The sequence below is a fragment of the Aotus nancymaae genome, unplaced genomic scaffold, assembly GCF_030222135.1.
Source record: "Aotus nancymaae isolate 86718 unplaced genomic scaffold, 86718_ANA_hifiasm-v0.15.2.pri h1tg000016l, whole genome shotgun sequence".
Classification (NCBI taxonomy): Eukaryota; Metazoa; Chordata; class Mammalia; order Primates; family Aotidae; genus Aotus; species Aotus nancymaae.
This window is the reverse complement of record NW_026988428.1, coordinates 5,622,763-5,635,014: the sequence shown is the minus strand read 5'-3', so window position 1 is coordinate 5,635,014 and position 12,252 is coordinate 5,622,763. Positions and strand designations below refer to the sequence as shown.

Here is a 12,252-nt window from a genome sequence, read left to right as displayed (position 1 = left end):
GACCAGCCTCAACTGGGAATATACTCTTAACTTTACATAAGAAACATGATCTTGATCAAATTTTTAGAGTTCTTTGCTTCCACAAGAGAACCAAATTAAAAACTACTCTTCTGGCCACAAAACTAGCAAAGGTGGACCTCGTTAATAAACTGACCATAATGGAGTAGCCAAATGGCAATGCTCTTTGTTCTTTGACATTTACATTTGAGGAACTGGGATAGGATATCAACAATGTCTGTGGTTTACACCATTAGCAGGTCTAGGCATATAGTCTATTATCACTATTTAAAATTTTCTTTTAAGTTTAAAGGAAAGACAACCTACTACCAGTGATACCAGCTCTGCATAACCAACCAACGCCTACAAATAAACTGTGCAGATCAATGCCCAAAATATTCTGTGGACTTCTTCCCTCTGGCAAGGGTTCTGCTCAAAGTCATTTTTAAAAATTCATGTGTGTCCAACTTATCTTAACTTTTTATCACTGTTATTAAGTGTTCTCTAAACCTTTCAACAGCCATTTTCTAAATGACTCAGGTCAGACGGGAGACCAAGCACCATTGTGAGGCATCAGCCACATCCATCATCAGTATTAAAATTCATGACTTAATAGTTGTGGGAAATGACATCTTCCTTTATGAAAGAAAAACTGTATTATATGCATATGAATAATTCAGCCTCTATCACATTGCAGGTTTAATGGAAACACTTACTTCTTTGAGAGCAGCTGGGATTTTTTTCTGTTTCCTCCCTGATGGAATGCTATGTAAGACTGATGATAAGGCACTTGAAGATTTGTGATTTCCAGGAGATCCAATCCTAGGGGAGTGCTGGTGATCTAAAACAAATCAGGCACACTTATGTAGTCAGTGCTCAGCATTCTGCAATTCAATTTCACTCAAATTCATAGACATTGCTGCACAAAGTATCCATGGAAGGACACTAAGAAACAACACTGATAGCTCCTGGAAAAGGACAATGGATGGCTGGGAGGTGAGTGGAAGGAAGACTTTCTACTACCTATGGTTTTATACTTTTTGAACTTTAAACTATGTGAAAAGAAAAGATTACTCTTGTGTGTCTTTAGAATTATGAAACATGTGACTATACTACCAACTTAAAATCCAAAAAACCTTCCCTACTTACTTAAATCCCAAAGAAACCTGGTATTAAGTGTCCAGATATTAGACCAACTATAATGAACAAAAGTAGTTACAAAGGGGCTACTGGACACTGATGAAGTAATGAATTCTGATTGCAGAGGTTCAGGGAAAGCTGAGAAGATAATAAGATGTTTAAGTTGGCCATGAAGGAATAGGAATTTGCAAGGTTAAAACAAGCAGGAGGGGCCAGGTGCGGTGGCTCATGCCTGTAATCCCAGCGCTTTGGGAGGCTGAGGCGGGTGGATCACTTGAGGTCAGGAGTTCGAGACCAACTTGGCCAACATGGTGAGACCCCCTCTCTACTAAAATACAAAAATTAGCCGGGCATGGTCCCGTGTGCCTATAATCCCAGCTACTCAGGAAGTTGAGGTAGGAGAATCGCTTGAACCCTAGAGGCAGAGGTTGCAGATTGCATCACTGCACTCCAGCCTGGGTGACGGAGTGAGATCCTATCTCAATCAATCAATCAATCAATAAAATAAAATAAAATTTAGATCCCATAGGTTTCAGGAATTGAACTAAAAATCCCTTCCCAAAACATAGACCTGAGCAGTCCTGCTAAGTTGCATTCACTTTAATGAAGGATACCTGTAAATAATGAGCAGGGAAATATGAAGTACCGTTTTGTGTTTGGTCAGAAAGCTACACATTCACATATATATTAAGATCTCACTAAATTGGTTCAACTGACTAGAATTAAGCTAATGAAGTGCCACCTAACGCACTTCCACAGAGAATTACTTTACATATAGATAAAATGATTTGTAATGAGCACGCTATCCTGTGAAACGATAGACTTCAAAATTACTGGACAGTTAAAGTTCTCTTTTACTGTTTTACCGTGTAATTACATTCCTACAGTTTTCTTAGCAAAATCTTTTTCACAGACTAAAACCAAATTTCAGGCCAACCTCTCCTACAATTACAACAAAATATGAATTAAGAAAGCTTACTACATATTTGGAGATAAGTATCAACAATCATATTGCTAATGTAGCAAAGGCGTTTCTATCTGAAGGTTGTTTGAAAGCATCTGGGGAATAAAGGAATTTTTGGTTAAATCTTTACTTATATATTACCTAATTTCTGCAATTCTTGGAAGCAATGTTCACATACTCTTGCTGGTTGATTTTTCAGGTAATCTAAGCCATACTTATTGGATGAACAAGCTTGGCACACAATCTGAAAATACATTGGAATTATTTCATTAATTTCATTAGAATAACTTGTGTTTCCAAACCATAAAGTATGTTACAATTTACTGTGCCATCCACTTTTCAAAACAGTTTCACAGTCACTGAATCTCATTTGGTCTCAATAATAACTCTATGGAGTTCGGGCATACAGTAAACTAATGCAACTTGTAAGATGAAGAGGCCACAGATTATTACTTAGAAAGGGCTGACTACATAAAATAATAAAGTAAAGCAGTTAATATATACAAAATGCTTAGAACAGTACCTGGCATGCAAGAAGGCCTGTGAGGTATACTGATCACCATCATTGTCATCATAATAATCACTGCTGCAGCAACGACCGTGTCTCTGCTTCTCTACCAAGTTCTTGGGCTCTGTACTAAATGCTCTCTAAATAGAACCCCATTTCATCTTCAGAGTAACTCTCTGATGTTGCCGTTTCTGCACCCATTTTACTAACGAGAACAAGAAGTCTTAGAAACATCACTAGGGATAACTTCAACACTGAACATTCCCTCTACTGAATACTATAGATACTTAGTACTAGAGAGAGGCAGTTTAAATAACAGCTGAAATGTGAGGGCCTATTTAATTGTTGATTTGTTAGATTTTGATTCAAAGTTAGTTATTACTGATGTTCTAATGTAACTGAAGTAGGAGGGTGGAAGTTCCCTAAGAAGATTCCCTCTGCCCCTAAATATTTAGAGAAAACACCATTCATGTTTTCTTCCATTAACACAGTAATAATAATTGTTATTGTTATTCTTGAACTGTAACGGTTTATGAGGGGAAATATTCTTCCTCACTATGTACAGCCTGGAGAAAGTAAGGACCACAATGGAGACAGGTGTTATCCTCGCCAACCTTTCCACAGGCCCGGCAGTGGTGTCGTCTCCAGGTGAGAGTAAATTCACTTGTGCAGATCATACACATTGTGGCTCTGGTATCAGGAATCCAGATGGGAGCCTTCGATCCAAGAGGACTAACTTCCTCTTTATTTTCTGAGTCTGCCTGCGGAAGAAGAGCAACTTCTGATTATCCCCACGCAAACTGCCTGCCTTTTTATTCGGCAGTGGCGTCTCACACTACCACTAAGATGGGGATGAGGGTAAGGTGCGGTGGCTCAGGCCTGTAATCCCAGCACTTTGGGAGGCCAAGGCAGGCAGATCACTTGAGGTCAGGAGTTCTTGACTAGCCTGGCCAACACAGCAAAACCCTGTCTCTACTAAAAATACAAAAATTAGCCAGGTGTGGTGGCAGGTGCCTGTAATTCCAGCTACTCTGGAAGTTGAGGCAGGAGAAATATTTGAACCCAGGAGGTGGAGGTTACAATGAGCCAAGATTGCGCTACTGCACTCCAACCTGGGTGACAGAGTGGGACTCCGTCTCAAAAAAAAAAGATGGGGATGAAATATGGGCTATTGGCAGGTGTGGTGGCTCACATCTGTAATCCCAGCACTTTGGGAGACCAAGGTGGGCAGAACACCTGAGGTTAGGAGTTTAAGACCAGCCTGGTCAACATGGTGAATCCCCTGTCTCTACTAAAAATACAAAATTAGCCGGCATGGTGGTCCGTGCCTATAATCCCAGCTGCTCAGGAGGTTGAGGCAGGAGAATCACTGGAACCCTGGAGGCAGAGGATGCAGTGAGCCGAGATAGCACCACTGCACTCCAGCTTAGGCAACAAGAGCGAAATTCGTCTCAAAAAAAAAAAAAAAGAGGCGAAAAAGAAATACGGGCTATTATATTTTTCATGTGCTCAGAATACTACGATTAGCTACAATCTAAAAATCTTCTAATGCAAAATTAACTTAAAAAGATGCCTGTGGTAGTGGAATGGCAACTGATTAGTTTCTTCCTTAAATTATTTTATATTTCCTAAATTTCCTACAATGAAGTTTTATATCTGGGAAAATACATGAATATGCTATATCTCATCACAGATGTGCAGTGAGACATTAATAGAAGGATAAATTTTTAGTGCTGAAATGAGACATTAATCTGTAGAGTAACTCTCTGATGTCCAGTCCAATCATTCTCTGAAACACATGTTGCTTTCCTAAACCCCTGTGAAATGCTTAGGGTAAAAACTTTGAAATGAGCTGGAAAAAAAGAAAAAAAAAAGAAGACAATACCTCATCAAGACTCCTACTAGGACAGAAGGTGATTCTTTTCTTGGCATACTCTTCTATTGCCCTGGAAATCGCTTCTAGCCATTCATCCCTTTCTGTGGCAGAACTGTTGGGGGCAAAAGGTTTCATCAACCAGATGTCAGCTTTCATTCTTTGCCTTTTTCTTACTTCTTTTCTTTCTTCCATAGCAACAGATCCCACCACCCTCCAACAATACTAGTTAAAAAAGCAGCAACTCTGAGGTTTATGTGAACAGATCATCAGAGCAGACAACAGAGAACCCGTGATGGCATTTTAGCAAATAGAATGCTTCTTTTTTCTTTCCAAAAGTTCTGCTTTGTATTAAATAACTTTTGAACCCTCCTAAATTTGGAAATATTTTTGGTTTCGTTTAAAGGATAATTGTACAATGAATAATTACGATTATTTATAAAGCCAAGGAGTTTCTTAAGACATCATCCTAGAATTTAAAAAGGTTCCAAGAAATCAAGTTTCAAATTCCAAATTATAGCATAGAATACTAAATACCTTTAGATTACTAAACATTACTAAAAATTTCTAGGAATGGCACTGGAGTGAGGAGAACATATTTTTTGTATTAGAAAGCAGATGGTGAAGGAGTGGTTCACACGGGAAAGGCTGCAGTTGTTGTTAGGGCTTCTCTACCTATTTCACCCACCAAGTTGTCTGTGCCTACTCCAAGCTCATCAGGAGATATCTTTAATTCAGTGCTAGATGGGAATGGGCCAAATAGGGGCAAGCCTGGTAAGAAGGGGGTATTTTTTTCTCTGTTTTTCTAAGCATGCCTCTCTCCCAAAACCATGTTAACTCCAAGTCAATACTGACATTAGCATACTTATGAAACCACTGTTTAAATTTTATTTTGTACATTCAAAACTGAGAGGCACATTTTAGGTATTATAAATCAAAATAAATATACAAATCTATACATACACAGTAGAGAAAGAGCAGAAAAGAGAAGGGAGAGGGAATGAGAGAAAGGAATACTTTAATAAATAATTAAAACTCCATCATAATAAAATAAAATTCATCAGAATGGGATTGTGACTGTTTTTTTTTTTCTTCCCAGAAGATTTAGAATTGAATGACTGTGTTTTTTTAAAAAAGTCTGTAGTTTAATTTACAGAGGCATTTTGAGGTATATAGAAGTAAAATGGGATGAGTGTGGTAGCTCACGCCTATAATCCCAGCACTTTGGGAGGCCGACGTGGCTGAATCACTTTAAGTCAAGAGTTCGAGACCAGCCTGGCCAACATGATGAAATCCCGTCTCTACTAAAAATACAAAAATTAGCTGGGTGTGGTGGTGAGCACCTGTAATCCCAGCTACTTGGGGGGCTGAGGCAGAAGAACTGCTTGAACCCAAGAGGTGCAGGTGCAGTGAGCAGAGATTGCGCCACTGCATTCCAGCCTGGGTGACAGAGCAGGACTCTGTCACAAAAAAAGAAAAAGAAAAAAAGAAAAGCACAAGTAAAATGACCTGATAGCTGCAGTTTGTTTTAAAATAGAAAATTATGAAACAGGAAAACTGGTGGCAAAATCTTGATGATTATTTTTAGTCTGGGTGACTGAATACGCAGTTTCTGGTTTTATTCACCCTAACTTTAAGTGTATTTGAACTCTTCAGCAGTGTTTCTAAAATAAAAAATTCCACTATTAATAATGGTACATATAGACATGTGTTGCTGTATTTTAGAGAACCCAGGGCAGGTCAATAGAAACCACTCACCTTCCCTACAATCATCATTCTCAGAAAGCACCTCCCTAATTCATGGCTTGAGTGCCATTTAGAATGTCCATTCACATGGATTAAAAAAGGTAGAAATCCAGTTTACAAATAAAATTTTAAAACAAATTCATTTCTCAAATTTTCATTATATATGAAGAACAACAAAAAAGAAATAACCTCATTCTCTCTAAAGCAAACAAAACCCTGCCTTATTTACCGCTACTATTCTTGCATTACTGCCAAAACTAGCTGCCATTTAGCAGTTACCATGTCAGCCAACTCTGCTAAATGCTTAGCAAATGTCACTATGTCTCACCCTCAGAGCTTCCCCATGGAATATTTTGGATCTTACACCCCCTGCCCCCAACTACAACATCATCACCCACCTTCACCATTTACAGACAAGGAAACTGAGAATTAGTAATGTTTGATAATTTGCTTTATAGACAACAGACTATTAAGTGATGAGCTGGTATTAAACACAAGTATAGTTAAGGACTGAACCTCTCACCATCAGGGCATTGACAGCCTCTGCTCATGTTCCCTAGAGAACTACATGACGAGAATACATGCTCAGGCTTCCAAGCAAACATTCATAAAACATTACCATCTCTCCCTCCCTCCCCTGCTCCCCACCAGAAGAGTAACAGAAAGCAGAGAGGCAGATGGTAAATTTGAGAGTTGCTGTTGGATTCTTCTGGAGCCCTGGGAGCATGGGGAATGTGATTCAACTGTGCAAATCATGTCACATATGCTGTTCTTTCATTTAATCATTCCTGGCTCTCTCCTGTGTGGGGTTCTGCCAAGACAATGTTTACCAGCTCTTGATAACACATTTCTCACAGACCACACACATTTGCCTGCAGCATCCAGTGGAGATATTCTAGTCTCCTTTTATAACATGATTAGCAGAAGAATCAGCATCTTCCTCAAACTGAAAAACTGTTAAGCCAAGTATTATTTTCCTTATAGAACGCGTATAGCACAAGAAAGCAAATTTCTATCAAGTAAGTACCACTTTCCCAATTACTGGGATGAATTGCCAAGAGTTAAAAACCTGACTGGGTGTGGTGGCTCACATCTGTAATCCCAGCACTTTGGGAGGCAGAGGAGGGCAGATCGCCTGAGTTCAAGGGTTCGAGACCAGCCTCAGCAACATGGCAAAACCCAGTCTCTACTAAAAATGCAAAAATTAGCTGGGCATGGTGGCGCACATCTGTAGTCCCAGATACTCAGGAGGCTGAAGCAGGGAAATCATCTGAACTTGGGAGGTGGAGGTTACAGTGAGCTGAGATCATGCCACTGCGCTCTAGCCTGGGCAACAAACTGAGAGTCCATCCCCCCAAAAAAAAAACTGGCTGGGCACGGTGGCTCACGCCTATAATCCCAGCACTTTGGGAGGCGGGTATATCACGAGATCGGGAGTTCGAGACCATCCTGGCCAACATAGTGAAACCCCATTTCTACTAAAGACACAAAAAATTAGCTGGGCATGGTGGTGTGCGCCTGTAATTCCAACAACTGGGGAGGCTGAGGCAGGAGATTCACTTCAACTGGGAGACGGAGGTTGTAGTGAGCCGAGATGGTGCCATTGCACTCCAGCTTGGGTGATAAGCAAGAATCCGTCTCTAAATAAATAAATAAAGGGTTAAAAATCCTTCAATAGAAAGGATTTGGGGTTGTTAGACCATGCCACACCATTTACTACTTGGACTAACTGCAGGATGCTTCTCTGAGGTCCAAAGGCCACATCACTTTGATTTGTGAGTAACATTCACTGGGAGGCTACTGAGCCAGGACCTAAGCCAAGAACTGGGCACACAAAATATACTTCACTTGTAAGGATGCACACTTACAAGTGTGAATTGAGGTAAAACATGTAATTAAAATATGATATAACAAATGTAGATAAGTAACAGAAGTAGTAAATTACCTTACGTAAGTAGCAGGGATAGCTTTGCAAAGGTGATAACAAAGTTAGGACTTGAGGAGTTATAGTTTGGCAAGAAACTCTCTGTCTCTGTGTACCCTCATTCAGTCTGCCAGCTGTGGTCATCTCTAAGCTGACGGTGCCCAAATATATGCCTCTGGTCCAGACTTCCCTCTGAAATCCAGATCCTTACATAAACTGCCCCTTGATGGCTGCATATGGATACTGCATAGGCACCTTGCATTTCATATGCATATCTGAAATTAAATTCCCAATTTCTCCCCTAAAGCTGTTCCTCTCCCGGTGCTCCCTGTCACAGTGAATGGCACCAGCTCCCAATTCATAGTATATCCTGGAGACTCCTCTGAAAAACTCCTCTTATACCATGTGTCCAATCAGTCACCTCCTTTAGACCACTTCCCAAACCATATTTCATGCAGCAGCCGGATAGTCTTTAAAAAATGCCAATCCAGGCCGGGTGCGGTGGCTCACGCCTGTAATCCCAGCACTTCGGGAGGCTGAGGCGGGTGGATCACGAGGTCAAGAGATCGAGACCATCCTGGCCAACATGGTGAAACCCCGTCTCTACTAAATATACAAAAATTAGCTGGGCATGGTGGCGCATGCCTGTAGTACCAGCTACACAGAAGGCTGAGGCAGGAGAATTGCAGAGGTTGCAGTGAGCCAAGAATGCACCACTGCACTCTAGCCTGGCTCCTGGCAACGGAGCAAGACTCTGTATCAAAAAAAAAAAAAAAAAAAAAAAATGCCAATCTGATCTCATCATTCCCTTGTATAAGCCTTTCAGTGGCTTCCTGTGGCACTGAGGCTAAAGACCAAATCCCACAAGATGGTTCTGCACCATCTAAGTCACCTGCCCCTCCAGGCTTATCCTGGGTCATTCTCCTCCTCACTTTCAAGCTCATGCCACAGTGGCCTTCCAATTCTCTGAATATGTCATGCCCCTTAGGTGAAAAGCACTTTGTACACAGTGCTCCCAATGACCAGGAGTCTCTTCCTTTTTTCTCTTTGCCCTTCTGTCTGACTCGTACTTATCTTTCCTAAGTCAGTATAAACAGCAGGGTTTGTAGGGAAGAGACTGCTCTCTCTCCGCCATTATAGTTTAAGGTCTTTATAGCCTCCTAGTTGGCCCCTGGTACTTTTTCTGTGCCTCACTGAATCACCACAATACTTAATTGTGTTAATGTTTGCTAAGTGCATGTCCTCCTCCATGGAATGTCAGCTCAGTGAAGGAAGGGCCCTTTCATTTATTTATTTATTTATTTATGAGACGGAGTCCTGCTCTGTTGCCCAGGCTGGAGTGCAGTGGCACGATCTTGGCTCACTGTAACTTCTGCCTCCCAAGTTCAAGCAATTCTTGTGCCTCAGCCTCCGGAGTAGCTGGGATTACAGGTGTGTGCCACTACACTCAGCTAATTTTTATAGTTTCAGTAGACATAGAGTTTCACCATGTTGGCCAGGCTGGTCTTGAACTCCTGATCTCAGGTGATCCACCTGCCTTGCTTGGCCTCCCAAAGTGCTGGGATCATAGGCATGAGCCATCGCACCTGGCCTGACCCTTTTAATTTTCAGTTCACTGTGTCCCAATGCCCAGTACAATACCTGGCCCAGGGTAGAGGCTCCATATTCCTTACTGGACACAGGTAGAGGTTACACTTGTGCAAGGCAGAGGCTGTGGAGTTGGCTGCCATGCATGGAGTCACATGCGGATCTGTGCTGATAGAGCATGCAGTGTGTTGGTGTGAGGGGATGGAGAGACTGAATAGGGATGATGCCTCCTTTGTGATGCAGGCTGGGTGCAGTGGCTCACGCCTGTAATACCAACACTTTGGGAGGCTGAGGTGGGCAGATCACGAGGTCAAGAGATCGAGAACTGCCTGGCCAACATGGTGAAACCCCGTCTCTACTAAAAATGCAAAAAAATTAGCTGGGTGTGGTGGCGCATGCCTATAATCCCAGCTACTTGGGAGGCTGAGGCAGGAGAATCACTTGAACCCAGGAGGTGGAGGTTGCAGGGAGCCGAGATCATGCCACTGCACTCAAGCCTGGCAATAGAGCGAGACTCCATCTCAAAACACACACACACACACACACACACACACACACGTGATGCACTACCTGCCTAACTGGTTGGAGGAATTTGGAAGGAGAGCATGGCACACTGATGACATTCAATATATCTCTTTCCCTCATGCCGGCTTGACCCTCCCTTGGAAATTTATTTTTCCTTTATCGAGAACTTTCCAGTTCAATTATTTCTCCTGCAAAGCCCACATTCAGTCCATCAGTAATCATATTGGGCTTTTCCTGATTCATACCACTGTTCATCACTTTAACCCAAGACACACCATCATCTACTGCCCACTCACTACCTGGTTGCCCAACTTCTACTGTAGTCTTCAACAAAGCAGCCGGTGTGATCATTTACAAATATAAATTATATATTATCACTGAGCTGAAAACCCTTGATGATTGCCCGTCACACTTAAAAAATTCAATAACCTTACTATGGTCTGACCCCTAGCTCCTGGCCCAAACTGTAACTCACATTTCATCTACCCTGAAGTACTAGGCTCCACCTATATTGGACTTCTTGCTGTTTCTTTAACATGCTACACTCTTTCCTGCCTCCCTGGTATGTGTTTTGTGTTTGCTGTCACTTCCATCTGGGACTTGCTTCTGGTCTCTGCTGCTTCTCAGAGAGAACTTTTCTGACTCCCCCTGCCCCATCCCATTAAAGTTCTTGACCTCATCACTTTCTATTTGCTCAGCCTACTTTATTCTTCTTTATAACACTGAATACTCCAAATTATTTATATATGCATATATAAAAATAAATCTGATTATTGTATATCTCCCACTTTAGAATAGAAGCTTATCCTTAAGGGCAGGGACTGCATACCCCAGCTCCTAGACAGGGTAGGTGAGGCCCAGTAAATATCTTGAATGGCTGATAAGTAGACAGTCCGCTTTCCTAACAGCTCTTCATATGCCAGTCTCCAAACAATGACTTTCTCTCATCACTAAAGTGAGTTTCACTCAGCAACAATTGCTCTCAGTTATCAGTGCTTATCACTGAGTCCCAGACTACTAACAAAAAGACAAACAGGATTGCCTGGACCAGCTAGCTGCCTGCTGCCATGACTACACTGTCTCACCCACCCATGTCACTACTGCTGCCATCCCCAGAGGGCTGCTTGTTAGGGACAGGGCTCCCAACTTTGAGGCTAGTATCATTGTTAGCTGTATCTGTTCCCACAACTTTCTAGGAGACTCCTGTGGCATTCTTTCTTCTCACCCTCGGGACTCTACATCAGTGTGCACCAAGGAGCCTGGCAGAGCTGCAAAGCTGGCACCAGAATTCGCCAAGAGCAATGTGAAGTTGACTGCCCTTGCAACAGACAGTGCTGAAGACCACCTTGCCTAGAACAAGGATATCAATATTTATAATGACGATGAGCCCACAAAAATTATGACCTTTTCTCATCATTGGTGGTAAGGATCAGGACCTCACCATCTTGTTGGACACGCTGGATCCTGCTGAGATGGAAGATAAAGGCACGGCTGTAACAGCTGTGGTGTTTATTTTTGGTCCTGACAAGAAACTGAAACTGTCTACCCAGCTACCACTGGCAGGAACTTGGCTGAGATTCTCAGGGTAATTATCTCTCTCCAGATGACAGCACAAGAGAGGGTTGCCACTCGGATTGATCAGAAGAATGGACATAGTGTGGCCAGGCATGGTGGCTGATGCCTGTAATCCCAGCACTTTAGGAGGCCAAGGTGGGCAGATCACTTGAGGTCAGGAATTTGAGAACAGTCTGGCCAACATAGTGAAACCCTGTTTCTACAAAAAATACAAAAAAAAATTAGCCGGGTGTGCTGGCACATGCCTGTAGTACCAGTGACTTGGAAGGCTGAGGCAGGAGAATCACTTGAACCCAGGAGGTGGAGGTTGCAGTGAGCCCAGATCACGCCACTGCACTCCTGAGCGACAGAGGGAGACTCTGTCTCAACAAAGAAAAAAAAAAAGTTACAGAAATATAAACCCTGATCAGAGC

The 12,252-nt window shown here is 42.1% G+C and overlaps 1 protein-coding gene and 1 pseudogene across 1 annotated transcript in view; one reads left to right on the top strand and one right to left on the bottom strand.

The window, feature by feature from the left end:
- The window catches only part of FGD6 (FYVE, RhoGEF and PH domain containing 6), a 149,898-nt gene that overhangs the window by 16,148 nt on the left and 121,498 nt on the right, over positions 1-12,252 (bottom strand). Inside the window, exons 15-18 of the mRNA XM_064376872.1 lie at positions 4,495-4,597; positions 3,224-3,370; positions 2,243-2,345; positions 714-838 (exon numbers count right to left, since the gene is read on the bottom strand). Coding sequence (XP_064232942.1) covers positions 714-838; positions 2,243-2,345; positions 3,224-3,370; positions 4,495-4,597 — 478 coding nt within the window. The remainder of the gene's footprint in view (positions 1-713; positions 839-2,242; positions 2,346-3,223; positions 3,371-4,494; positions 4,598-12,252) is intronic.
- Positions 6,797-11,974, top strand: LOC135275212 (peroxiredoxin-6-like; annotated as a pseudogene).